At 41.5% G+C, this 27,682-nt stretch overlaps 2 protein-coding genes across 9 annotated transcripts in view; both read left to right on the top strand.

Moving 5' to 3' along the window:
* Positions 1–842: 842 nt before the first annotated feature.
* On the top strand, positions 843–14,017 carry LOC117529849 (THAP domain-containing protein 1-like). 5 transcript variants are annotated; one of them, XR_004566122.1, is made up of 7 exons: positions 843–972; positions 8,007–8,220; positions 8,456–8,753; positions 8,881–9,018; positions 9,633–9,681; positions 9,990–10,035; positions 12,627–14,017. XR_004566122.1 is itself a non-coding variant. In XM_034192725.1 (6 exons), exons 1-5 carry the CDS (start codon positions 902–904, stop codon positions 9,992–9,994), a joined length of 462 nt encoding a protein of 153 aa, XP_034048616.1. In that variant the 5' UTR covers positions 843–901; the 3' UTR covers positions 9,995–10,035; positions 12,627–14,017. The 5 variants fall into 5 exon arrangements, 1 of the variants encoding a protein (XP_034048616.1); XR_004566121.1 differs by having other exon boundaries at positions 9,983–10,035; XR_004566120.1 differs by lacking the exon at positions 12,627–14,017 and having other exon boundaries at positions 9,990–11,315.
* Positions 14,018–16,571: 2,554 nt separating this feature from the next.
* sec31a (SEC31 homolog A, COPII coat complex component) overlaps positions 16,572–27,682 on the top strand; it is a 36,290-nt gene continuing 25,179 nt past the window's right edge. For all 4 annotated transcript variants that reach the window (XM_034192318.1, XM_034192317.1, XM_034192316.1 and 1 more), the window contains exons 1-9: positions 16,572–16,790; positions 19,574–19,653; positions 19,851–19,974; positions 22,464–22,662; positions 22,761–22,856; positions 23,455–23,595; positions 26,510–26,652; positions 26,743–26,842; positions 27,277–27,438. In XM_034192318.1, the coding sequence (XP_034048209.1) occupies positions 19,575–19,653; positions 19,851–19,974; positions 22,464–22,662; positions 22,761–22,856; positions 23,455–23,595; positions 26,510–26,652; positions 26,743–26,842; positions 27,277–27,438 (1,044 nt within the window). In that variant the 5' untranslated portion in view covers positions 16,572–16,790; position 19,574. The remainder of the gene's footprint in view (positions 16,791–19,573; positions 19,654–19,850; positions 19,975–22,463; positions 22,663–22,760; positions 22,857–23,454; positions 23,596–26,509; positions 26,653–26,742; positions 26,843–27,276; positions 27,439–27,682) is intronic.

The raw sequence follows: 27,682 nt of genomic DNA, 5'->3' as shown, positions 1-27,682 counted from the left end.
ACTCCTTAATCTGTGTGATGCCCAGAGGATCATCACCGAAAGCCGTCTGAATAATCCAAATGGTTTCCACCTGGCTGTCACCCAGTTTCTGACAAAATTTGATGCGGCGCTGCTCCAGTCGTTCCGCTATTTTCCTTGAAATGAAAAACGCTGAGCGCATGACACACACCTCACACAAAGGCTGCTTACCAGAAAATGATGCAATCAACAGGCGTGAAAGTTTGCGCATGCACACGAAGGTTCAAGGTTTGCTCATGCAAACACACGTGATTCAAATCCATCAGGTTTTTGAAAAAATAAAAAAGGTTGGATACTTTTCTAACAGACCTCGTATGCTTAATGTGTAGGTGATTTCTTTGGTGCTTTTCTTTCTCTTAATGTACATAACGAGAAAAAAAATTGACAATTAGAAAAAACATTTTGTTTTATAACGTGTGTGTGTTAATTACATCCTTGCACAAATGTTGAAGATGAAAGAAATTTGACAAAGCAAAAGAAAATTCTTACCCCTTTTTCATGTAAGAAAATGCTATAAGTTGCACTTTACTGCACTTTAAGACTGACCTTGGTAAAACAAGTTATTTGAAAGTTGTGACTATCAAAATGATCCTGCAGTTAAAGATTAAAAATCTTTACTTGCCAATTAACGGTTCTGCACCATAATTCCATAACATTCAGTTATAGATGATGCAATCTATACGGTTTTGGAATCTTTATGATCAGACAATTTCAATTTGATTAGAACGTTTTTAAAATTTGACCCTACCTGCCTACATTTGCCAACTTGCCACCCTGGGATGGTTGGTCACTGAGTTCAGTACCACTGAGTGAGCGCCACGCAGAAAAACAAAAGAAGAAGAATGCTGGGGGTGTACTTCCGGTGGTGGCGGAAGGCCTCGTCATGGTGAAGTCTTGCTGGGCTGCTGGCTGCAAAAATCGCTTTGTAAGCGGAGGATCAGTCACGTTTCATGTGTAAGTAATTTTTTTTTTTAAAATCAAGTTTGAGACTTAGAATTTTTGAAACACTTCTATTTCGGATCGTTACAACGACATTTACAGAGTTTTCGCTGTGCTATTTTAAAGGCGTGCAAAGCGAACTGGGATTGTTCGTGGACAAAACGGAAATGCAAACGTGGAATTTATTTTAAGAAAAAAAAAATCAACACAGACAAAAAAATACGTTATTTTTAAGGTATTAAAATAGCCAGGAAGAAAGGAAGAAAAGTTTTTTTTTTTCCCCAAAACTTTATTTCAACAAATGCAACAACATACAGTAACGAAAAAAAAGGGAAGGCCACAATAACGTTCTCAGTATTATGAGAAATAGTTTTTTTTTCTTCTTCTTCTTCTTCCTTCTCCTCTCTCTCCCTCTCCTTCCCCTTCCAACAGGATTAAATGTACAAACCATCTTGGCAATTAACAATTTGAAACATTCTGGTGCGGTTTACAAGGCACTGGTAACTTAACAAAAAAAGAAAAGAAGATAGATACACACACACACACACACACACAAAACATTAGAGGTCAGCAAAAAGTTACAGATCTTCTATGGCTTCCATCAGATTTTTACATGTCATCTGTTTAAGGGATTTTACATAGTTATCTTGCATTTGTTTTTTAAACACAGTGAAAATGGGCTTTACTTTCTTACATTTACATGTATGTATAAAATATTTTACTAACAATAAGGTATTGTGCAGCACATTTCTTGTTTCAATGTCTCTTGAAAAAATACCAAAAACAATATCATCCCATTTCAGATCACTTTGTAGCTGGATTCTTGAAGATAGCCAGTTCCATAAGTCGTCCCAAAATGTCCTGGAATATATGCACTGGTAAAATAAATGCTCCGTTGTTTCAATGTTGTTATCACAGAATATACATTTTTGTTCAATATTAAATCTTTTTCTAAGCAGTTCCCTGGATGGATAAATTTCATTTAAAAGGAAGAAAAGTTGCCAGGACAGATTTAGAAGTTCCCGCCCAAATCATTAAAATAACTCATCCAGGAATCCGTCCAAAAATCAGCACGCACATGATTTATAGAGGGTTTTCATGTGACATATCGGTCATGTCATTTTGTGTCCCGCGGCCATTCTGGATTACAACGCAGTGGCCACTGTGTTACACTACGTGCATTTGGCGAACAATTGCAGAAGCTTCAACGTCGTGGTGAAGAAGCTTCAAGGCACCGTGGCACTGAGAGAGATCCGCCGCTACCAGAAATCCACTACTCCCAGAATTTTATTTTTTTATTCAATCAATCAATCAATCAACTTTTTTCTTGTATAGCGCCAAATCACAACAAACAGTTGCCCCAAGGCGCTCCACATTGCAAGGCAAGGCCATACAATAATTATGAAACACAGTCTACGTCTAAAGCAACATAACCAAGGGATGGTCCAGGGTCACCCGATCCAGCCCCAACCATAAGCCCCAGCGAAAAGGAAAGCCTTAAGCCTAATCTTAAAAGTAGAGAGGGTATCTGTCTCCCTGATCTGAATTGGGAGCTGGTTCCACAGGAGAGGAGCCTGAAAGCTGAAGGCTCTGCCTCCCATTCTACTCTTACAAACCCTAGGAACTACAAGTAAGCCCGCAGTCTGAGAGCGAAGCGCTCTAATGGGGTAATATGGTACTATGAGGTCCCTAAGATAAAATGGGACCTGATTATTCAAAACCTTATAAGTAAGAAGAAGAATTTTAAATTCTATTCTAGCATTAACAGGAAGCCAATGAAGGGAGGCCAACACGGGTGAGATATGCTCTCTCCTGCTAGTCCCCGTCAGTACTCTAGCTGCAGCATTCTGAACCAACTGAAGGCTTTTTAGGGAACTTTTAGGACAACCTGATAATAATGAATTACAATAGTCCAGCCTAGAGGAAACAAATGCATGAATTAGTTTTTCAGCATCACTCTGAGACAAGACCTTTCTGATTTTAGAGATATTGCGTAAATGCAAAAAGGCAGTCCTACATATTTGTTTAATATGCGCTTTGAATGACATATCCTGATCAAAAATGACTCCAAGATTTCTCACAGTATTACTAGAGATCAGGGAAATGCCGTCCAGAGTAACGATCTGGTTAGACACCATGCTTCTAAGATTTGTGGGGCCAAGTACAATAACTTCAGTTTTATCTGAGTTTAAAAGCAGGAAATTAGAGGTCATCCATGTCTTTATGTCTGTAAGACAATCCTGCAGTTTAGCTAATTGGTGCGTATCCTCTGGCTTCATGGATAGATAAAGCTGGGTATCATCTGCGTAACAATGAAAATTTAAGCAATACCGTCTAATAATACTGCCCAAGGGAAGCATGTATAAAGTGAATAAAATTGGTCCTAGCACAGAACCTTGTGGAACTCCATAATTAACTTTAGTCTGTGAAGAAGATTCCCCATTTACATGAACAAACTGTAATCTATTAGACAAATATGATTCAAACCACCGCAGCGCAATGCCTTTAATACCTATGACATGCTCTAATCTCTGTAATAAAATTTTATGGTCAACAGTATCAAAAGCAGCACTGAGGTCCAACAGAACAAGCACAGAGATAAGTCCACTGTCCGAAGCCATAAGAAGATCATTTGTAACCTTCACTAATGCTGTTTCTGTACTATGATGAATTCTAAAACCTGACTGAAACTCTTCAAATAGACCATTCCTCTGCAGGTGATCAGTTAGCTGTTTTACAACTACCCTCTCAAGAATCTTTGAGAGAAAAGGAAGGTTGGAGATTGGCCTATAATTAGCTAAGATAGCTGGGTCAAGTGATGGCTTTTTAAGTAATGGTTTAATTACTGCCACCTTAAAGGCCTGTGGTACATAACCAACTAACAAAGATAGATTGATCATATTTAAGATTGAAGCATTAAATAATGGTAGGACTTCCTTGAGCAGCCTGGCAGGAATGGGGTCTAATAAGCATGTTGATGGTTTGGATGAAGTAACTAATGAAAATAACTCAGACAGAACAATCGGAGAGAAAGAGTCTAACCAAATACCGGCATCACTGAAAGCAGCCAAAGATAACGATACATCTTTGGGATGGTTATGAGTAATTTTTTCTCTAATAGTCAAAATTTTGTTAGCAAAGAAAGTCATGAAGTCATTACTAGTTAAAGTTAATGGAATACTCAGCTCAATAGAGCTCTGACTCTTTGTCAGCCTGGCTACAGTGCTGAAAAGAAACCTGGGGTTGTTCTTATTTTCTTCAATTAGTGATGAGTAGAAAGATGTCCTAGCTTCACGAAGGGCTTTCTTATAGAGCAACAAACTCTTTTTCCAGGCTAAGTGAAGATCTTCTAAATTAGTGAGACGCCATTTCCTCTCCAACTTACGGGTTATCTGCTTTAAGCTACGAGTTTGTGAGTTATACCACAGAGTCAGACACTTCTGATTTAAAGCTCTCTTTTTCAGAGGAGCTACAGCATCCAAAGTTGTCTTCAATGAGGATGTAAAACTATTGACAAGATACTCTAACTCCCTTACAGAGTTTAGGTAGCTACTCTGCTCTGTGTTGGTATATGACATTAGAGAACATAAAGAAGGAATCATATCCTTAAACCTAGTTACAGCGCTTTCTGAAAGACTTCTAGTGTAATGAAACTTATTCCCCACTGCAGGGTAGTCCATCAGGGTAAATGTAAATGTTATTAAAAAATGATCAGACAAAAGGGAGTTTTCAGGGAATACTGTTAAGTCTTCTATTTCCATACCATAAGTCAGAACAAGATCTAAAATATGATTAAAGTGGTGGGTGGACTCATTTACTTTTTGAGCAAAGCCGATAGAGTCTAATAATAGATTAAATGCAGTGTTGAGGCTGTCATTCTCAGCATCTGTGTGGATGTTAAAATCGCCCACTATAATTATCTTATCTGAGCTAAGCACTAAGTCAGACAAAAGGTCTGAAAATTCACAGAGAAACTCACAGTAACGACCAGGTGGACGATAGATAATAACAAATAAAACTGGTTTTTGGGACTTCCAATTTGGATGGACAAGACTAAGATACAAGCTTTCAAATGAATTAAAGCTCTGTCTAGGTTTTTGATTAATTAATAAGCTGGAATGGAAGATTGCTGCTAATCCTCCGCCCCGGCCCGTGCTACGAGCATTCTGACAGTTAGTGTGACTCGGGGGTGTTGACTCATTTAAACTAACATATTCATCCTGCTGTAACCAAGTTTCTGTTAGGCAGAATAAATCAATACGTTGATCAATTATTATATCATTTACCAACAGGGACTTAGAAGAAAGAGACCTAATGTTTAATAGACCACATTTAACTGTTTTAGTCTGTGGTGCAATTGAAGGTGCTATATTATTTTTTCTTTTTGAATTTTAATGCTTAAATAGATTTTTGCTAGTTATTGGTGGTCTGGGAGCAGGCACCGTCTCTACGGGGATGGGGTAATAGGGGGATGGCAGGGGGAGAGAAGCTGCAGAGAGGTGTATAAGACCACAGCTCTGCCTCCTGGTCCCAACGCTAGACAGTCACAGTTTGGAGGATCCCAAAAAATTGGCCAGATTTCTAGAAATGAGAGCTGCTCCCTCTAAAGTGGGATGGATGCCGTCTCTCCTAACAAGACCAGGTTTTCCCCAGAAGCTTTGCCAATTATCAATGAAGCCCACCTCATTTTTTGGACACCACTCAGACAGCCAGCAATTCAAGGAGAACATGCGGCTAAACATGTCACTCCCGGTCTGATTGGGGAGGGGCCCAGAGAAAACAACATTCGGCAATAAAATTATATAAGAATACATAAAAATACTGCCGAGGATAACACAAGAACGCTTCCTATACGGATGCTTATTGACATTGTGGTCCTCGAGCACCGAGTTGCTGATCTGCAAGCTGCCCTTCCAGCGCCTGGTGAGAGAAATCGCTCAGAACTTCAAGACGACCTCCACTTTCAGAGCTCCGCTGTGATGATCTGCAGGAGGCTGGCGAGGCTGACTTGGTCGGCAGCTTCCTAGTTCACAATATCGCAGTGTGACACTGAAGGCCAGTTCGTTACATCAACACTAAATTCACTATCTGGTACAAGATACGGATCCACTGAACCAACTGCTACACATCTATCACGATAAATAGCTTTATCTCGAGGATTTAAAGCCTCGAAATAACTGTACATTCTCTTAATTTTTCTATCACGCGCCAGCCTCCTTGTAATCCAGAATGGAGACGGCACCTGTCCTGCATCAAATCGGTCACATGATTGAAAACCCTCTATAGTTCTTCAGGATCCCATCGTCGTCATCCTGCACGGATGGATTGACTCGGGTTGCCAACCTTACAGAAATGAAAATAAAGGATGTCCACCACGGCTCCTCGGCAAAACAACCACGGTACACGGTACCGCCACCCAAAGCGTGGTACCGTTAATTTAGAAAAAAAAAATCATTTTGTCATACTTAAAGATTTAAGTGCTTTATTAACACAAAACTGTTAATTATAAACTGTGCAGTCACTGAAGTGTGCAACAATAAACATAGATATTGAGGAAAACAGACCAGTAATTTTAATCTTTTACTTTAAGAGGAAATAAAAAAATAAAAATACTTGTTTGCCTTTTACCCATTGCCGTCAGGGGTTTGACTCTTCCCACTCACGTCTGTATGTTTGCAAATGTTTTGGATTCTTTGGATGTGGAGTTTCCTCGTTACAGGACCCAATGTGAGGTACAGAGGTGACTTTGGCAGCCTTTAATATTTCCTGTGTTTTATTTATTCATTATTCAGTTTTGATGTGTGTGTGTGTGGGACATTTATGAAAATATGGAACAATATTGATTCAATATGGGACGCAACAATTAATTGTCAAATAAAGGACACTTCTGTATTTTAAGGGACGTGTGGCAACCCTAGGAGTGGCTCCGGTTAGACTCATTGGTTGTAAATAGTAAAAATGACATCACCACTCGCCACGCACAAGGAATACAAACACAAACCAACTTGAAATGTCACCAAAGGCATTAATGTAAGTTAATGTGTATATATAGATTTTATCTTCAAGCAAATTCCAATTCCAGGATGAATCACACCCAGATTATGTGTCATTGATATTCCTGTTCCTGAAGATCCTTAATTTCCTGGTAATTGTGAGGAAACAATGAATCTCCATGTTGGCACTCGTGCAAAGGTCCATGGGACCCTGAAGTCATCAGTGGAGTCAGTTAATGAGTGGGTCCGCAACATTTATTAGTAGCTCTGTTAACATTTCTACATTTACCTCTGAAATGTTGGTTTCTGGTAGACACAGGTGAGGAAACGTTGCTTTTCCATGAATTTTGTGACTCTACCTGGACCATATTGAAGTTATGCTCCTTTGGAAGACTCGCAGAATTGTGCAAAGCCATGGTCTGGAAGCAGATGAGTTTCCAAACTACAAGGCTCTCAGATACTGCAAACCTCCGCCAAGGCCACATGTGGCTGAATGCCAATACATGTTACAGCTCAGATTCAAAATTATTTTTCAATTTTTTTTTAAGGATCTGCTCACCAAATTTCATTAAAATCCTCTCAGCTTTTTGAGTTAAATATTGCTGTGTGGCAAACGTTCTTGTGGCTCACAGTTCCAGAATATATTCCAGTCCCCCTCCAAAACAGAATCATTTACAACTCCAAATAGAAAATATGGGATAATATGGAAATGCAAATTAAAAAGAAAGAGATGCTTACATTTTCTTTGACCTCTTTCATTGCAGACATATGAACCAAAGATATTGTGTTTTGTGTGGTCAGGTTAATTTAATTTGTTCTACCAGCTAGAAGTTCCAGTTGAACTGTCCAAACTGACTGGTACTGTCCATTCATTCCTGCATTTCAGGCATTCAACACTTTTCGAAAAATATTGGGACAGGAGCAATTTTGTTTATGCATATTCATCAATTAAACATTTGCATGGAATTTAGCATTAGTTGTTGGTATTAGATGTAGACCCATTCAGTGTTTTGATATTGGTGTAAATAGCTGAATAAAATCAGATACACTTGGCAGGTTTCCAAAGGAGCCTGTTCTACGCGAGCAGTGGATCAAAGCAGTCAACAGGAGCAGCTGCACTAGTGCGAAGCCACGGCAGCCAAATCCGCACGACTATGTATGTTCTGAACATTTTCAGCACTCAGACTTCATCCTTTCACGTCACGCTTGTCACAAAAGACTCAAGAAAGATGCAGTGCCATCGCTCAAGACGGAGACGAACAAACAGAAAGTAATGCACTTCCACTTCAGATCAGACTGTTGTAACATTTGGCTGATATATAGATGGCAAAGTTTTGGTTGATGTTAAAGGACTATAAGTTTCTGTAAAATGTATCCAGTTGCATACCAGAAGTGGTCATCTGTGTCTGAGTTTGAGATCAGCACCTCACATTACAGTGTAGTATGTCTGAATCCATGTTTGACTGAAAGTGTGCAGTTTAACCTAACATGTTTTAATGTATTAGGACACTACCAGGACATCACAAAGGAGCCAGACAGCTTCAGCAGCACCAGATCCTCCTTGGGAGCCTCGAGCAGTGCCTTCAGCATCGCTCGCAGATCTCGTCAGTGTTGACCACCAGTACGCTTGTGACCCTGTAACGATGAAACACAAATATGATGCATTAAGAGAGCAACTTGAAAATGCCAGACAGGAACTCTGTAATGTTAGGAGTGAAAGAACAGCTAAAATGTCTCTTGATGAAGTGAAGGGGATGCGTGCTGTGCCTGATGAAGCTAGTGGAATGCTGGAGGCATGCGAAGGTAATCCTGTTTTCAACAGCGATTCAGTTTTGGCTAAATTTACTTACTGCATTAAAAAAATACATTAAAATATGTGGTATTTCAGTACCATTTATCTTATCTGGGTACTTTTTTTTTGTCTAAACAGATACACCGATTAATTTATGTATCGAGTCAGCAAACGAATACACTCAGGAAGTGAAAGTTTGCATCAGCAGTCTTTCTGTGGACCCAAGGCACGCTTGTGTTGGAGAGAGAAATTAAACCTCCCGCGCCTGTCAACACAGTAAGACACCCGCAGTAGTTCTGTACAACCATTTCTAGTTCTGCAGTTAGTGGGTCTTTGGTTGTATACTCAAGCAGGTACTTCAGTGGGATATGGTGTTGAGTTATAAATATGTAGACCTGGGTTTGATTTGGGATCATGCTATCTGCCTGTGTCCTGTACAAGTCAGCATTGAAATATTTTTCACCAAATGTGTCAAGATTTTTACAAACTTCTGAACGTTTAACAAATCCCTGGCTATATTTAAGTAATGACTGTTAAGGCTTAATTGGCGTTCCGCTGGTTCAACTTCATAGTCAGATATATTTGTAAGAAAAGTAATTAACAGGTGTTTTGACTCACAAGTGAAGCACAGCAGTAAAATAAACCAGGGCTCTGATCATCACAATGTCAGTGTTGTGGTGCTAATCTGAGTTTTTTTTTTTTTAACATTATTGAGATATTTATCACATGTCAGGCGTTCTTGGTGGCCTGCTTAGTGGGGAAACACTGATGGTATAATTTATCTTGGCATCCAATGGTATTTGATGTGATTTATGAGGCATGTTTCTAACTTGTAAACTTTGTAAATATTATTCTGTATCAAAATCAAGTCCTATTTCTCACTTTGACAGATTGAAGAAGACAGATACAGGAACTACACTGAGGAGTTCTAACAGGCCTGTATGCATTACAGTTTGAATATATTTGGATGTGAATCATGATCCCAATGATTATATCAATCACTACCCATCTGACCCATACCTGGCGTTTGGGGAAGATTATACTTGAGCTTGTGAATGAGGGTCTTGCCAAAGCTTCTGTTGCATATATTTTTTAACATATGTGGTATATGAAGTTAATTATAACTTCACAATTACTTGAGTTATTGTTGACTAGTAGATGGAAGCTTTTTTGGGGGGGATTCATGAGCCATGTTGTCCTTTTGTTGGAACACCTATAAATGTCTGATTTTCTGCGTCAGTTGACAGAGTGAAGAAGATGACAGTGAAATCGCTGCGGTGTCCTGACAGGCCAGTATGTGTGACAGTTTGTCATAATTTGAATGATTAACCCAGTGATTAATATCAATCACTAACCATCTGACCCCTTCATGTCAGTAGAGGAAGATTACAATTGAGTTTGTAAATGGGGACTTGTTCACATTTCACTTGAATGTTTGCTTCTGCAAGTGTAATTTTTTTTTTTCATCTTGTTATTCAGGCCATCCTTGATTTCACATGCATTATTCAAACTGTCTTCTTTGAGCGCTCTGCCATCTTAAATTAATTTTGTCCTGGGTTATAACTTGGGTACTACCAATTTCAGAAAATATAAGCGGTCAAACGGGATTTGTTTTTGTAGGCCAGAATTTTTAAAAGAATCATATTATACAGCCTCTTTCAGTAAACCAGTATAGGTCACCAACTGAAATAAGACAGATCAAAAGTTATAGAGGTGTAATCGATCCCAAAACTCAGAGTTCGGTTCACTGTTTTTTGGTCACGGATCAGATCTTTTTATGGATCAGGAAAAAGAAAAAGGGTAGATGAATATAACTTTGTTTTCCAATTTTAAAATGAACTTGAAGAACAGTGAAACAAGGAAATTTTACCTGTGGTCCTGAAGGAAAACAAGGTGTGTGTGTGTATGTATATATATATATATATATAACAGCAAACGAGCTCGAAGTGAACATGCAGAATGAAAACCAACAAGATGAAAACACAGCTCCTAACAGTCAAGAACAGATTGAAAACGTTACAAACCAGAAAGCAAAAAACACAATTAGAAAATCAAGTTGGACATGAACATACACCATAAATTTCTATTAAATTTGGTCGATGCAGCTAAAAACAGCCATATAATAAATTATTTATTAACCTCACTTGCTCAGTTAATAATCCATTAGTATTTTAAGTTACTGTATTAAATTGCAGTGTGAACTGTAGTAGTAAATGAAATAGCCTTTATCAACACTGGAAAAATGAATTATGAGAAATAAAACAATAGTACAATAAAGACTGGTTAAAAAGAAAAAAAGACCTGAGTTTAGAATGTTTTCAAAAAGATGAGACTGTCTACACTGTCTAGTGAGAGGTTAATAACTTTTTATTACTATAGCACTTTCCTCCGGAGCAGAGACACCACTCGACAAAAATTGGAAAAAGTACATGTACATGACGTGTATATATAAAAACGGCAGAAGGCCAGAAAGAGTTACATTGTGTGTTTGTGGACTTGGAAAAAGCTTATGATAGGGTGCTAAGAGAAGAGTTGTGGTATTGTATGAGGAAGTCTGGAGTGGCAGAGAAGTATGTTAGGGTGGTACAGGACATGTACAAGGATAGTATGGCAGCGGTGAGATGTGTAGTAGGAATGACAGACTCATTCAAGGTGGATGTGGGATTTCACCAAGGATCAGCTCTGAGTCCTTCCTTGTTTGCAGTGGTGATGGACAGGTTGATGGATGAGATCAGACTGGAGTCCTCATGGATTATGATGTTTGCAGATAACATTGTGATCTGTAGTGAGAGTAGAGAGCAAGTTGAGTCTAGTCTGGAGAGGTGGAGATATGCTCTGGAGAGAAGGGGAATGAAAGTCAGTTGACTCAAAACTGAGTCCATGTGTGTGAATGAGAGGGAGCCCAGTGGAATAGTGCAGTTACAAGGAGTAGAAGTGGTGAAAGTAGATAATTTTAAATACTTGGGGTCAACTGTCCAAAGTAATGGAGAGTGTGGTAGAGAGGTGAAGAAGAGAGTGCAGGCAGGGTGGAGTGGGTGGAGAAAGGTGGCAGGAGTGATTTGTGACCGAAGAATATCAGCAAGAGTGAAGGAGACCGTTTACAAGACAGTAGTGAGACCAGCTATGTTGTATGGTTTAGAGACGGTGGCACTAACAAAAAGACAGGAGGCAGAGCTGGAGGTGGCAGAGATGAAGATGTTGAGATTCTTTTTGGGAGTGATGAGAATGGACAGGATTACGAATGAACATATCAGAGGGACAGCTCAGGTGGGACGGTTTGGAGACAGGTGAGATTGACATGGTTTGGACATGTGCAGACGGACCCAGGGTATATAGGGAGAAGGATGCTGAGGATGGAGAAGAGAGAGGACAAAGAGGAGGTTTATGGATGTGCTGAGGGAGGACATGCAGGTGGTTGGAGAGAGAGGAAGACACGGAGGACAGGGTGAGATGGAGACGATTGATATGCTGTGGCGAACAACAAACCTATTTGATTAAATTTACCTGCATGATCTATAGAAAATTGGTTGGCTTTACAGATTCCATGGTGTAGATTTTATCAAGGAATATCAGGGTTTTTCAGATTAAATTTATTATACCTTTGGGTAAATTTGGTTTGCAGTGAGTGATCTCATTTTGTAAACACACAGAACAACACAGAGCAAGACAAAGTGATGACAGTGCTAAAGGCTAAAAGAACAATAAAGGATGACCCCAAGATGAGTTAAAACATCAATAGATAAAAAGTCTAAAAAAAAAAATAAATAAAACAAGCCAAAGGATAAAATGTGCTGTTCATAAAAACAAGGTTAAAGAAACTATGCAAAAAATAAATAAATAAAAATTACATAAGTTATATTGGAGTTTCTCTCACTTGTTAACAGCACTGATGGCTGCTGGTGCAAAGCTGTTTTTGTAACGTTTGGTTTTACAAGCTGGTACCCTGAACCTCCGACCTGAAGGGTTTTTGAGTACCATACACGGTGCGTGCATGTTTGTGATTCACCTAACGGAGCACATTCACACTTGAAAGTGAACTGGCTTTTGCTTGTATGATGATGTGTTGTTTTGAGATGCATTTGTCACTCATTTTTCTACTTTTCTGGTGTCTTACTTATGAGCTGTCCCATGATTGCTGAGGGTGAGACACTGCTAAGACTGAATGCATCCAGATCCAGACTGTGGAGACTCAAACCCTTTCTCTGTGTCAATGTGGAGACTTTAGGAAGAGCAGGGAGTTGAAAGATGACTTCCATCCAGCCAGCTCTGTGACTACAGCTTCTGAAGATGAGTGCACCAAAGGGTCTTTGGAAACAGGTGCATATGAACTGCTGCTGAGGAGCAGTGGACAAAGAGAATAATTCTCCAGCATCAACTGAACATTTTCTAAGTACTGTGCAAAAGGGATCCCAAGAATATTTTGGACCTGGTCATCACGCCACCCCGCCTGGTATTAATTCTTATTTCTGTGTGGTTAATCCATACACATTTTTCTTTATGAATAATCACGTTACAGACATAAAAAATACACCGCTTCATTTCTGATATACCAAGGTGATGTGTGCAAATTAAATGTTCATCTGTCCAGCAGTCTAAATAGATACTTTTTACAAAGAGAAAGAAAGAAACCATCATTTGACAAGATGAAAACATCAAGATGAAAGCTGACAAATTTGTTTAAACCTTTTCATAATTTCTGCTCGAGCTTTAATCGCGTGTTATTTCCACGTCACCTGGGATCAGCCTTAACTTTATTACTGATGGAGGAGCAAACACAAGTCTATTGTGGAAGGTCCTACAACAACGACTTTAAAGACGTGGAAACACACCAAGGATTTGTTGAAAAAACTGTAACATGCATGGATGGTGTTGTAATTATTACATTTTAATCTGGTATTTATTACATTTTAAATGGGTATACATGTACATATTTGCCATTGGACTAAGCGGTTGAAGATGGAGTGTGTACATATTTGGTTCATAAGTATTTAGATTGTGACTATTATTATTTTGCCTCTGCATCAACACAATGGAGCTAAAATGAAAAGATGTGCTGTCCGATTTAATTCAAGAGGTTTAACAATGGAATGGCAGCTATTTTTATACGTACTGTGCTCTAGCTCATAAGTAATTAGAAATTCCAGGAGTATTTTTTATCACATTCATAGCCAGTTTTTGTTAGACATGTCAGGGCGTGGATACATGAACATTTACGAGTCCTTGAATATGTCTTAGACTTTATTTACATCAATCAATAAATACTAGCTATGGTAAATCTGTCTGGAGTAGAGTGGTGGTATGTCCAAGGTGTATCCATGCTACCTTTTGCCCAATGATGGCTGACGTAGCCTCCAGTCCCTGTGACCCAAAACTGGATTAAATGGATTTAGAAAGTGGATGTATGGATCTTCAAAACTTGTGACCATGCAAGGAGACTAGTGAGGGAAGACACCCAGACAACTTTGATCTGTGGTTGTCACTGGAGAAACTGTTGCATCACCAGTTCTACAGCTTCATGGTGGAGTAGCATGGGGAAGGATTTTTTTAATATGTTCTCAGATGTTTTATCACTCAGTGGTCTCCAGCATCATCTTGTGTGCTGGGACAGCAGGCTGAAGACAGCTGACACGAGCAAACTAATCAAGCTCATCGGGAGAGCTGGCTCTGTCCTGGGGGGTGGAGCTGGACTCTGGTGGTGGTGTCGGAGAGGAGGATGTTGAAACTGCGCACAATCCAGGACAACACCTCCCACCCCCTGCATGCTACACTGATGTCCAGCACCTTCAGCAAAAGACCACCAAGGTGCATCACAGGAGGTCTTTGTCTTTCCTACCTGTGGCAATCAGGGTGTGTAACTCCTTCTGCAGGATGAATACATGAACAGTTTTTCAGTTACTCTGCGTTATGTGCAATACTGTCAACATCTTGTGCAGGTGTTTTTCAGTCATTTAGTATGAACATTGTTCTCTCTGTTTATTGTTTCTGGCAAAATATTTTTCCTTCGGGATTAATAAAGCTCATTCTTTTTTTAAAGGTGAGTTGAATCTACAACCCCTGGCAAAAATTATGGAATCACCGGCCTCGGAGGATGTTCATTCAGTTGTTTAATTTTGTAGAAAAAAAAGATCACAGACATGACACAAAACTAAAGTCATTTCAAATGGCAACTTTCTGGCTTTAAGAAACACTATAAGAAATCAAGAAAAAAAAATTGTGGCAGTCAGTAACGGTTACTTCTTTAGACCAAGCAGAAGGAAAAAAATATGGAATCACTCAATTCTGAGGAAAAAAATGATGGAATCATGAAAAACAAAACACTCCAACACATCACTAGTATTTTGTTGCACCACCTCTGGCTTTTATAACAGCTTGCAGTCTCTGAGGCATGGACTTAATGAGTGACAAACAGTACTCTTCATCAATCTGGCTCCAACTTTCTCTGATTGCTGTTGCCAGATCAGCTTTGCAGGTTGGAGCCTTGTCATGGACCATTTTCTTCAACTTCCACCAAAGATTTTCAGTTGGATTAAGATCCGGACTATTTGCAGGCCATGACATTGACCCTATGTGTCTTTTTGCAAGGAATGTTTTCACAGTTTTCGCTCTATGACAAGATACATTATCATCTTGAAAAATGATTTCATCATCCCCAAACATCCTTTCAATTGATGGGATAAGAAAAGTGTCCAAAATATCAACGTAAACTTGTGCATTTATTGATGATGTAATGACAGCCATCTCCTCAGTGCCCTTACCTGACATGCAGCCCCATATCATCAATGACTGTGGAAATTTACATGTTCTCTCTTCAGGCAGAAAATTTACAGGGTGATTCCATAATTTTTTCCTCAGAATTGAGTGATTCCATATTTTTTCCCTCTGCTTGGTCTAAAAAAGTAACCGTTACTGACTGCCACAATCTTTTTTTCTTGATTTCTTATAGTGTTTCTTAAAGCCAGAAAGTTGCCATTTGAAATGACTTTAGTTTTGTGTCATGTCTGTGATCTGCTTTTTTTCTACAAAATTAAACAACTGAATGAACATCCTCCGAGGCCGGTGATTCCATCATTATTGCCAGGGGTTGTACTACAATTACAAAAACAGCATATACACTATTAGTAAAAAGTTTGGAGACACATAACATTCTCGTATTGTGGAGTCTGACTGTAAGGACATTATTGACCCAAAGTTCAAAAGAGAATGTCTGAGCAGTTTTTCTGTAGGCTCTCAGTTGTCCAGGTGGTTTCCATAGTAGAGAAGCTTGAATCTTCCACTGGACTGGGTTACTTGATACGAGGACGTTTCGCTTCAAATCGCAGAAGCTTCCTCAGCTAAAATTCTTGCTCTGGTGGTCTGACTTCTGTCTTGACGTTTGTAGAGAAGAATAATCAAGAAGTCCCAAAAGCTGGAATTTTAGCTGAGGAAGCTTCTGCGATTTGAAGCGAAACGTCCTCGTATCAAGTAACCCAGTCCAGTCGAAGAGTCAAGCTTCTCTACTTTGAGCAGTATGTAGATATAAGCCGCTCATTCTTCACTGAAATAACTCAGGCACTGATTTAAAAAGGAAAAAAAAAGTGACACTGAAGACGGAAATAAGCCTTGTTTTAATAAAATGATGCTTTAAAAAGCGCCGAGCAACCGAAAGTACATGTACTGGGGCAGGTGCGCCATCTGGTGTTTAAGAGATGAAACTTCAGCCAATGAGGCAGTCTGCTCCGTTTCGTTACGTTTGACCCCATTTCGTATTTTAGTATGGCCCTTTTATACGTACCGCACATTATTTTGAGGGCTGCTAGCCGCAACAGTTAGCCTAGCGCCTCAGGCCGGAAGCTGTTCTTCTTCGTGGGTGGAGGTTGTTGCTTAGTGCCACGTTGATGGAGGACGGTCCACTGTGGACGTGGAAATCTGTCTCAGCCGCTCCGCTGTAGCCTCTTGTGTTTGCACAAACTACACAAATCCTTCAGCTAAAACGAAAGAGGAAGCTGTAGGAGTGGAGGCTTGTGTTTACAATTTATTTTATGTGACCGTTCATGTGGAAAGAAGAGAAGGTAAGGCGCTTAAAGTGTCTGCCACGCAGATTTTACACACACACAGACATAAATATATGTCAGGCTGAAATAAATGTCATGTTCTCTGTTATCACTTGGGTCATCGTAAGGTGTTATAACAGTGTACTGACTGATGTATAAGGTTCGCTGACTCGTCCGTCAGCTGTTAGCTTGCCGCTAGCTAGCTTTGCTAAAAATCATGTCTTCAACTTAGAGCGCCAGACTGAATCTGCTATTTTTGTAATTATCCTGCTATAATACTGTCTTTTGACACCATACCTGTTTGAATTAGTGCAAATAGTCCTTTGGCTTTGCGTTTGTAATTAGCTAGGTTAATTATAATGATTTTTTTTTTCGTCATTCAAGAAACAAATGGAAAATGTGGGAACATTTAATTATTACACACAAAGCTGCTATTCCTGTGTTATAAATATGTTAATACAGTAATAGCCCAACTCAGCCTTGTACTGGCTTCTGTGAACACGATTTAAAGCCAAGCTGTTAGCGTGTGTGTGTGCACACACATATATATATATATATAATATATATATAATATATATATATATATATACAACCCCTGGCAAAAATGATGGAATCACCGGCCTCAGAGGATGTTCATTCAGTTGTTTAATTTTGTAGAAAAAAAGCAGATCACAGACATGACACAAAACTAAAGTCATTTCAAATGGCAACTTTCTGGCTTTAAGAAACACTATAAGAAATCAGGAAAAATAATTGTGGCAGTCAGTAACGGTTACTTCTTTAGACCAAGCAGAGAAAAAATATGGATTCACTCAATTCTGAGGAAAAAAATATAGAATCACCCTGTAAATTTTCATCCCCAAAACTAACACCTGCATCAAATCAGATCTGCTCGTTAGTCTGCATCTAAAAAGGAGTGATCACACCTTGGAGAGCTGTTGCACCAAGTGGACTGACATGAATCATGGCTCCAACACGAGAGATGTCAATTGAAACAAAGGAGAGGATTATCAAACTCTTAAAAGAGGGTAAATCATCACGCAATGTTGCAAAAGATGTTGGTTGTTCACAGTCAGCTGTGTCTAAACTCTGGACCAAATACAAACAACATGGGAAGGTTGTTAAAGGCAAACATACTGGTAGACCAAGGAAGACATCAAAGCGTCAAGACAGAAAACTTAAAGCAATATGTCTCAAAAATCGAAAATGCACAACAAAACAAATGAGGAACGAATGGGAGGAAACTGGAGTCAACGTCTGTGACCGAACTGTAAGAAATCGCCTATAATGGGATTTACATACAGAAAAGCTAAACGAAAGCCATCATTAACACCTAAAAAGAAAAAACAAGGTTACAATGGGCTAAGGAAAAGCAATCGTGGACTGTGGATGACTGGATGAAAGTCATATTCAGTGATGAATCTCGAATCTGCATTGGGCAAGGTGATGATGCTGGAACTTTTGTTTGGTGCCGTTCCAATGAGATTTCTAAAGATGACTGCCTGAAGAGAACATGTAAATTTCCACAGTCATTGATGATATGGGGCTGCATGTCAGGTAAAGGCACTGGGGAGATGGCTGTCATTACATTATCAATAAATGCACAAGTTTACATTGACATTTTGGACACTTTTCTTATCCCATCAATTGAAAGGATGTTTGGGGATGATGAAATCATTTTTCAAGATGATAATGCATCTTGTCATAGAGCGAAAACTGTGAAAACATTCCTTGCAAAAAGACACACAGGGTCAATGTCATGGCCTGCAAATAGTCCGGATCTTAATCCAATTGAAAATCTTTGGTGGAAGTTGAAGAAAATGGTCCATGACAAGGCTCCAACCTGCAAAGCTGATCTGGCAACAGCAATCAGAGAAAGTTGGAGCCAGATTGATGAAGAGTACTGTTTGTCACTCATTAAGTCCATGCCTCAGAGACTGCAAGCTGTTATAAAAGCCAGAGGTGGTGCAACAAAATACTAGTGATGTGTTGGAGCGTTCTTTTGTTTTTCATGATTCCATCATTTTTTCCTCAGAATTGAGTGATTCCATATTTTTTTCACTCTGCTTGGTCTAAAAAAGTAACCGTTACTGACTGCCACAATTTTTTTTCCTGATTTCTTATAGTGTTTCTTAAAGCCAGAAAGTTGCCATTTGAATTGCCTTTAGTTTTGTGTCAAGTCTGTGATCTGCTTTTTTTCTACAAAATTAAACAACTGAATGAACATCCTCCGAGGCCGGTGATTCCATAATTTTTCCCAGGGGTTAGAGGAAATTTGAGCTCAGATTTGGATTCGGCACCCCAAAATTACCCAAAATCTTTTTTTTTTTTTTGTTGTTTTTTTTTTTTTTTTTGACCAGTGTAATTAATGACTTCTCAGCTCAAGGTAATAGTTGTTCTAAAGCTCCTTGAACAAAGTAGGATGATATGATTTTGGATCATCTGCAATTTTCTTTCTTTTTTTTTTTTTTTTTTATGAAATTGGTGCATGCAAATCATCAATGTATAGAAGAAAGAACCGCCCCAAGAAAGATCCTTGGGGAGCACCACTTGTTAGGCTCAACTGTGATGATTTTGTACCATTAATAGACACACATTGTCTAAAACAAAATCCTTGATCCAGGCACCGATAGTTCCACAGATACCATATTTACATCATTTCTGAGCTCTTTTATGTTCGTAATACCTAAATTTTGTTTTTGGCCTTGTAAAATGTGGTTGGAGTAGTAACTGCTAAGTGGAAAGTACTGATTATTTTCTAAAAATCTGTATTTTATTTAATTTATTTATTTATTTTTTAGCATGAAACTTAAAGAGGTCAACCGCACAGCCATCCAGAGCTGGAGTCCTGCACTGCATCATCCAATTTACCTGGCAACAGGTATGAGCATGAAGCAAACACCAGCAGCACGTCATTTCAGATGATGATCTCAATTATAGAGTCTCTGGTCTGTTAGTGCAATTTTCTGGTCTACAGGAGAAAGTAGAGCAGCAGAAAGAGCTGCTACATGATTTTCAGCAGCATTTAATGTACGTATCATCTTTAACATGAGCCTCTACTGTAATCACTTTTTCCAGGAACATCAGCCCAACAGCTGGACGCCTCCTTCAGCACCAATGCCTCCTTAGAGTTTTTTGAGCTGGACTTGGCTGATCCCTCTCTGGACATGAAGTCATCCGGCACATTTTCAACCCCTCATAGGTACTGGGAGGTCTCCATCACACTGATGTTGATTTATCCATCCATCCATCCATCCATTTTCTTCCGCTTTATCCGAAGTCGGGTCGCGGGGCAGCAGCTCAAGCAAAGCCGCCCAGACCTCCCGATCCATACACACCTCCCCCAGCTCCTCCGGGGGAACCCCAAGGCGTTCCCAAGCCAGCCGAGAGATGTAATCCTTCCAGCATGTCCTGGGTCTTCCCCGAGGCCTTCTCCCAATGGGACGTGCCCGGAACACCTCTCCAGCGAGGCGTCCAGGGGGCATCCGGAAAAGATGCCCGAGCCACCTCAACTGACTCCTTTCGACGTGGAGGAGCAGCGGCTCGACTCTGAGCTCCTCCCGAGTGACTGAGCTCCTCACCCTATCTCTAAGGGAGTGCCCAGCCACCCTGCGGAGGAAACTCATCTCGGCCGCTTGTACCCGCGATCTCGTTCTTTCGGCCATTAGCCAAATCTCATGACCATAGGTGAGGATCGGAACGTAGATCGATCGGTAAATCAAGAGCTTTGCCCCCCTACTCAGCTCTCTCTTCACCACGACGGTCCAATACAGCGACTGCATCACTGCAGACGCTGCACCGATCTGTCTATCGATCTCACGCTCCATCCGTCCCTCACTCGTGAATAAGACCCCGAGATACTTAAACTCCTCCACTTGAGGCAAGGACACTCCACCGACCTAAAGAGGGCAAAGCACCTTTTTCCGGTCGAGAACCATGGCCTCGGATTTGGAGGTGCTGATTTTCATCTCGGACGCCTCACACTCGGCTGCAAACCGCCCCAGTGCACGCTGAAGGTCCTGATTTGACGAAGCCAACAGAACCACATCGTCCGCAAACAGCAGAGACAAGATTCTGTGGTTCCCAAACCAGACCCCCTCTACACCCTCGCTGCGCCTAGAAATTCTGTCCGTAAAGGTAATGAACAGAACCGGTGACAAAGGGCAGCCCTGGCGGAGGCCAACGTGCACTGGAAACAGGTTTGATTTACTACCAGCAATGCGAACCAAGCTCCTGCTGCGGTCGTACAGGGACCAGATAGCCCTTAGCAAAGGACCCCGGATCCCGTACTCGCGGAGCACTCCCCACAGGGTGCCTCGAGGGACACGGTCGAACGCCTTCTCCAGATCCACAAAACACATGTGGACTGGTTGGGCGAACTCCCATGAACCCTCGAGCACCCGATGGAGCGTGTAGAGCTGGTCCAGTGTGCTGCAACCAGGACGAAAACCACACTGCTCCTCCTGAATCCGAGGTTCGACCATCGGTCAAATTCTCCTCTCCAGTACTCTGGAATAGACCTTACCGGGGAGGCTGAGGAGTGTGATCCCCCTATAGTTGGAACACACCCTCCGGTCCCCCTTCTTAAACAGAGGGACCACCACCCCGGTCTGCCAATCCAGAGGCACTGTCCCCGATCGCCACTCGATGTTGCAGAGGCGTGTCAGCCAAGACAGTCCTACAACATCCAGAGACTTAAGGTACTAAGGCGTTGAAATCCCCCAGGAGAACAATGGAGTCCCCAGTCGGAGCGCTATCTAGTACCCCCTCCCAGGGACATCCCCCAGGAGAACAATGGAGTCCCCAGTCGGAGCGCTATCTAGTACCCCCTCCCAGGGACTCCAGGAAGGTCGGGTACTCTGCACTGCTGCTCGGCCCGTAGGCCGATACAACAGTGAGAGACCTGTCCCTGACCCGAAGGCGTAGGGACGCGACCCTCTTGTTCACCGGAGTGAACTCCAACACATGGCGACTGAGCTGGGGAGCAATAAGCAATGCAACCCCAGCTCTCCGCCTCTCCCCGTGGGCAACGCCAGAAAAATGAAGCGTCCAGCCCCTCTCCAGGAGTTGGGTACCAGAGCCCATGCTGTGCGTGGAGGTGAGCCCGACTATCTCTAGTCGGTATCTCTCAACCTCCCGCACAAGCTCAGGCTCCTTGCCCCCCAGCGAGGTGACATTCCACATCCCAACAGCCAGGGGCTGTGAGCATGGACCGGGCCACCCGCCCTCGACCGCCACCCAATCCTCTCTGCACCCGAACCCCCATGGCCCCTCTGCAGGTGGTGAACCAACAGGAGGGCGGGCCCACGTTGCTCCTTCGGGCTGAGCCCGGCCGGGCCCCATGGGCTAAGACCCAACCACCAGACACTCAAGCGCAAGCCCCAACCCCAGGCCTGGCTCCAGGGTGAGACCCCGGCTCCGCCATACCGGGTGACGTCTCGTCCTTGATCTTTCACTGGTCATGGAGGTTCTGAGCTGCCCTTAGTCTGACCCGTCACCTAGGACCTGTTTGCCTTTGGAGACCCTACAGGGAGCACAAAGCCCCCGACCACATAGCTCCTAGGATCATCCGGGTACGCAAACTCCCCCACCACGATAAGGTGGCAGCCAGAGGGGGAGCTGTTGATTTTGATTGATGTTGATTTACGTTTTTGTTATTGTTAATGTCACAGTTTAATTCATTCTTCTCAGGTACCACAAGTTGGTTTGGGGTCCATATGGATTGGATGGCAGTGGTCACCCATCAGGGGTCCTTATTGCAGGAGGTGAAAATGGCAGTGTCATCCTGTATGACCCCGCTAAGATAATGGCGGGAGGAAACGATGTCATCATCACTCAGAGTGAAAGGCACACGGGGCCTGTTCGGGCGCTCGATGTTAATCCATTCCAGGTACGTTATGTTTCGCTGCACTGCCATTGTGTGAGTAGTGTGTTTGAAAATATGACCTACTGCTTGACCTAATTTGTTTTTTGTCTTTTGTCCTACAGACAAACCTGATTGCATCAGGTGGGAATGAGTCTGAAATCTATATCTGGGACATGAATAACTTCAGCACTCCAATGACCCCAGGACCTAAAACTCAGGTCAACATTTGCTGCATCAACTACTTTTCACATTCTATTTAATCATATGACAGTCTGACAGATTAATTTTGGTGAACTTAAAATGTTTGCACTCTGGTTCTATCATTTTGTGAATTGTATTGTCAATACAAAGACCTTCTTTCAGAGTAGATTTTTTAGCTCAAATTATTCTTTATGCAGCATCGTGCTCATTTATTATCTTTACCTGAGTAGACTAAATGTGTGTAATCCACAAGTAGAATGAATTTAAACAGTTAAGATGCATATCAAGATCCTTGATGAACACATTTATCTTTATTCTTAAAACCTATCCCTGTGGCACTCCACAATTCACCAGTGATCCTTCTGAGACAGTTTTGCTTAACTGAACATTCTGAGATCTGCTCTTTACACAGTTCAACCATGTGCGTCCCACACCTTTGATACTGTATGTCTTTGTATTATGAAGGTCATGAGTGTATATCATCTGAAGCATGTTCCTGCATCCAAAAATGTTATTTGTGCATACTGTCTACATGCTTAGAAATTTTCTTTACAGTATGTTGTATAAGAGCAGTGAATGGTTAACGAAGTTTGTTTTCTCATTTTCATTGTACAGCCTCTGGAGGATATTAGCTGTGTGGCCTGGAACAGACAGGTCCAACACATCCTGGCATCTGCTAGCCCAAGTGGCCGAGCATCAGTGTGGGACCTGCGCAAGAACGACCTCATTATTAAAGTTAGCGACCACACCAACCGCGTAAGTTTTTTATTTAAAATTATTTTTAATTTCATTGAAGTGTATCAGGGTTCTTTCTAAACCAGGCAACGGGCACATTTTATGTTGCAGCCTTATTCCAAAATGGATGAAATTAATCCCCCCCCCCCAAAAAAAAAAAATTCTACAGTGAATACCCCATAATGACAATTCAAAAAAAAGTTTTCTTTTTTTTTTTTTTTTTTTTTTTTAGATTTTTGAAAATTAAAAAAAAAAAAACCACAAGAAATCACATGTACACAAGTAGCCACAGTCTTTGCCATGAAGCTCAAAACTGAGCTCAGGTGCCTCCTGTTTCCACTGATCATTCTTGAGATGTTTCTGCAGCTTAATTGGAGTCCACCTGGAGTAAATTCAGTTGATTGGACATGATTTGGAAAGACACACACCTGTCTACATATAAGGTCCCACAACTGACAGTCAGAGCACAAACCAAGCATGAAGTCAAAGGAATTGTCTGTAGACCTCAGAGACAGGATTGTCTGGAGGCACAAATCTGGGGAAGGGAACAGAAACATGTCTACTGCTTTGAAGGTCCTAATGAGCACAGTGGCCTCCATCATCTGTAAATGAAAGAAGTTCAGATCTACCAGAACTCCTCCTAGAACTGGCCACCCGTCTAAACTGAGCAATTGGGGGAGAAGGACCTTAGTCAGGGAGGTGACCAAGAACCCGATGGTCACCAGCAGAGCTCCAAAAGGACAACCATCTCTGCAGCAATCCACCAATCAGGCCTGTATGGTAGAGTGTCCAGACAGAAGCCACTCCTTTGTAAAAGGTACATGGCAGCCCACCTGGAGTTTGACAAAAGACACCTGAAGGACTCTCAGACCAGGAGAAACAAAATTCTCTGGTCTGTTGAGACAAAGATTGAACTCTTTGACGTCATGTCTGGAGGAAACCAGGCACCATCCCTACTGTGAAGCATAGTGGTGGCAGCATCATGCTGTGGGGATGTTTTTCAGCAGCAGGAACTGGGAGACCAGTCAGGATTGAGGGAAAGATGAATGCAGCAATGTACAGAGACATCCTGGATGAAAACCTGCTCCAAAGCGCTCTTGACCTCAGACTGGGGCGACGGTTCATCTTTCAGCAGGACAATGACCCTAAGCACACAGCAAAGATATCAAAGGAGTGGCTTCAGGACAACTCTGTGAATGACCTTGAGTGGCCCAGCCAGAGTCCAGACCTGAATCTGACTGAACATCTCTGGAGAGATCTGAAAATGGCTGTGCACCGACGCTCCCCATCCAACCTGATGGAGCTTGAGAGGTGCTGCAAAGTGGAATGAACCAAACTGCCCAAAGATAGGTGCACCAAGCGTGTGGCATCATATTCAAGAAGACTTTGGAATAAGGCTGTCAAGCAAAATGTGGAAAAAGTGAAGCACTGTGAGTACTTTCCAGGTGCACATTACTGTAACCCATCCTAACTACAGTTAGACACAGTCCAACCACTACGAGCAGTGGGCAGCCACAGTGCAGCACAGACTTTTCTTAAAAGATTTTTCTTAAAACGAAGACCTGAAAGTTCAGCTGCAGTTTGCCAGAAGGTACATCTGAGATGAAGCCTAGATTTGATGTTTTGGTGAAAGAATGTCCTCCTCTGTACCACTTCATCATGATGCTGTATAACTGGTGATACAAAATGCAAAACATGTACTGTGCACAATTTCTTCAATCACAGCTGCAGAAGCCTGTATTCTGAGTTGTCTTGGTGGCTTTCCTCACTGTTCTCCTTCTTGCACAGTCACTCAGTTTTTGTATTGTATTTTATTGTAGGAGGGTCTGGGGTCATTTTCCTCCCCCTGAAAATTTTGAAATTTATAACCCTCTGAACTGCTTTTTTCTGCATTTTGAGGGCCACATTTTGTGAAGTAAAGACAAGGGTTTTTTAACCTTTGTTACAGCCTTTCTTTAAAGCTGAAAGAAATGAGGCATCAGGCCAAAACACGAAAGAATGTAGAAATGTGTGTCAGAGGAACATCAGAACTGCAAATTTATACACAGTAATTTCCTAAAGAATAGCAACATTAGCTGATAAAACTTCAGCGGTGCACTAAAGTGATGTTTTACTCATCACTCATCTTCAGCTGTGTATCCGGGATCGAATCGCGGGGGCAACAGCTCCAGCAGGGGACTCCAAACTTCCCTTTCCCAGGCCACATTGACCACCTCTGACTGTGGGATCCCGAGGTGTTCCCAGGCCATTGTGGAGATATAATCTCTCCACCTAGTCGTGGGTCTTCCCAGGGTTTCTCCTCCCAAATGGACGTGCCTGGAACATCTCCGTAGGGAGGTGCCCAGGGTGCGCGACATGCCATATGTCCTTTAAAAAAAAATAGAGCGAAGGGGAACCAAATCACAGCGTGGCGGTCCCCTACACTCAACTGCCTGGCAAGACCCCTGCAGATTCTCCTACTTTAATAATAATAATAATAATAATAATAATACAATATTATTATTATTATTGTCTTCCTATTTTTAATATTTAAGCATAAAATAATGCAGTTTGAACCATATTAACTTTGTAACCAAGATTGGTTCTGACTGATTTTGTCTGACCCACTGAATCGAGCGTGTATGGCAGAGCTGACTGAAGCTGTGACCCAGGACTGTACAATCACATGTTCTCATGTTAATAAATAACTCTTGAAAATCAAGTATGTGCATTTTCAAATGATCTTCGTCTTGCTGGTAGTCTACAGATTCCATGTATATAAAACGTTTTGTGTACATTTTTGTATTATTTGTTTGTTTGTATGTTTTTTGAATATATGGAGGCAAAAATATGCCAAAATAAGGCTTAAAACCAGGAGTTTCTAGGTGTTGTATTTCCCCTTTGAGGCGAATTGTTTTTGTTCATTAGGCTGAAATGATCATGTGTTTGGGTTTAGATGCATTGCTCTGGACTGGCTTGGAACCCAGAAGTGGCAACTCAGCTGGTAGTGGCCTCGGAAGATGATCGCATGCCTGTCATCCAGATGTGGGATTTACGTTTCGCTACCTCTCCTCTCAAGATTATAGAGAGTCACACACGGTAAATAGTTTTTTTAGAGTCGTCATACTGGCACACAGAATTCCTGTGACTTTTTGAACCATATGGCATATCGCTGTATTTTATCTACAGCGGCATTCTGTCTATCGCATGGTGCTTGGCTGATCCAGAGCTGCTTCTGAGCTGTGGGAAGGACAACAGGATTCTGTGTTGGAATCCAAACACAGCAGAGGTAAACTTATTCTGTGGATGTCAAACAAAGTAGACCGTCGGCCAGAGGGGTTGGTCATTACCGAAAACCTGGCAAAGGCTACCATACTGTTTCTGAAAGCCTGGAATCTCAGCTTTTCAATGATGTGATGGTCATCTGAGGAGAGTAGCTGTTACAAGTTATCACACATCATGTAAACTAAGGTTCAGAAAATTATGTGTATGAACCAAAGCAGAACAGTGAGATAGCTGAAAATCTAAAAATGGTATAACAACAAATGAGACTTGGATTCCTGTGTTTTTCAGTAATGTTTTCCATATTTTGAGGCCCTGGCTGATGTTCTGAAGTAGACTGCGATGATGCAAACTTTATGTAAAGGACACAGTTTTAATGCTGTTGTTTTTTTTGTTTTGTTTTGTTTGTTTTGTTTTTTTTATCAATGTCTGAACCTGCAGGTGGTGTACGAGTTGCCCACCAGCAGCCAGTGGTGCTTTGATATCCAGTGGTGCCCCAGGAACCCTGCATTGCTGTCAGCTGCAGGCTTTGATGGTCACATCGACATCTATTCGATCATGGGAGGCAGCAGCCAGGCCCAGAGCCAGAGACACGCTGACCAAGTAAGACAGCAGGGATTAAAAATCCAAACACTCATCTGAAGTTCAAAAATCACCCTGAATGGAAGCGCGTGCTCAAGTCATCAAATTCACTCTCACTCACTCATCTTCAACCACTTATCCAAGATCGGGTCACAAGGGGCTGGAGCCAATCCCAGCAGTCATAGGGATTGAGGCAGGGTTAACCCTGGACAGGGTGCCAGTCTGTTACAGAGACACATACAGACAAACACCTATGGACAAATTA

The sequence above is a fragment of the Thalassophryne amazonica genome, chromosome 17, assembly GCF_902500255.1.
Source record: "Thalassophryne amazonica chromosome 17, fThaAma1.1, whole genome shotgun sequence".
NCBI classification, from domain to species: Eukaryota; Metazoa; Chordata; class Actinopteri; order Batrachoidiformes; family Batrachoididae; genus Thalassophryne; species Thalassophryne amazonica.
The sequence above is the reverse complement of the archived record's forward strand: the minus strand, read 5'-3'. Positions and strand labels throughout refer to the sequence as shown.

What these genes read in the sequence shown, in the direction of transcription:
- LOC117529849 (XM_034192725.1), top strand. Translation starts at nt 902, where the DNA reads ATGGTGAAGTCTTGCTGGGCTGCTGGCTGCAAAAATCGCTTTGTAAGC. An exon ending in CGGAGACGAACAAACAGAAA is followed by an intron (nt 8,221 to 8,455) that starts GTAATGCACTTC and finishes TTAATGTATTAG; the next exon opens with GACACTACCAGGACATCACA. An exon ending in CTCGTCAGTGTTGACCACCA is followed by an intron (nt 8,572 to 9,632) that starts GTACGCTTGTGA and finishes TCACTTTGACAG; the next exon opens with ATTGAAGAAGACAGATACAG.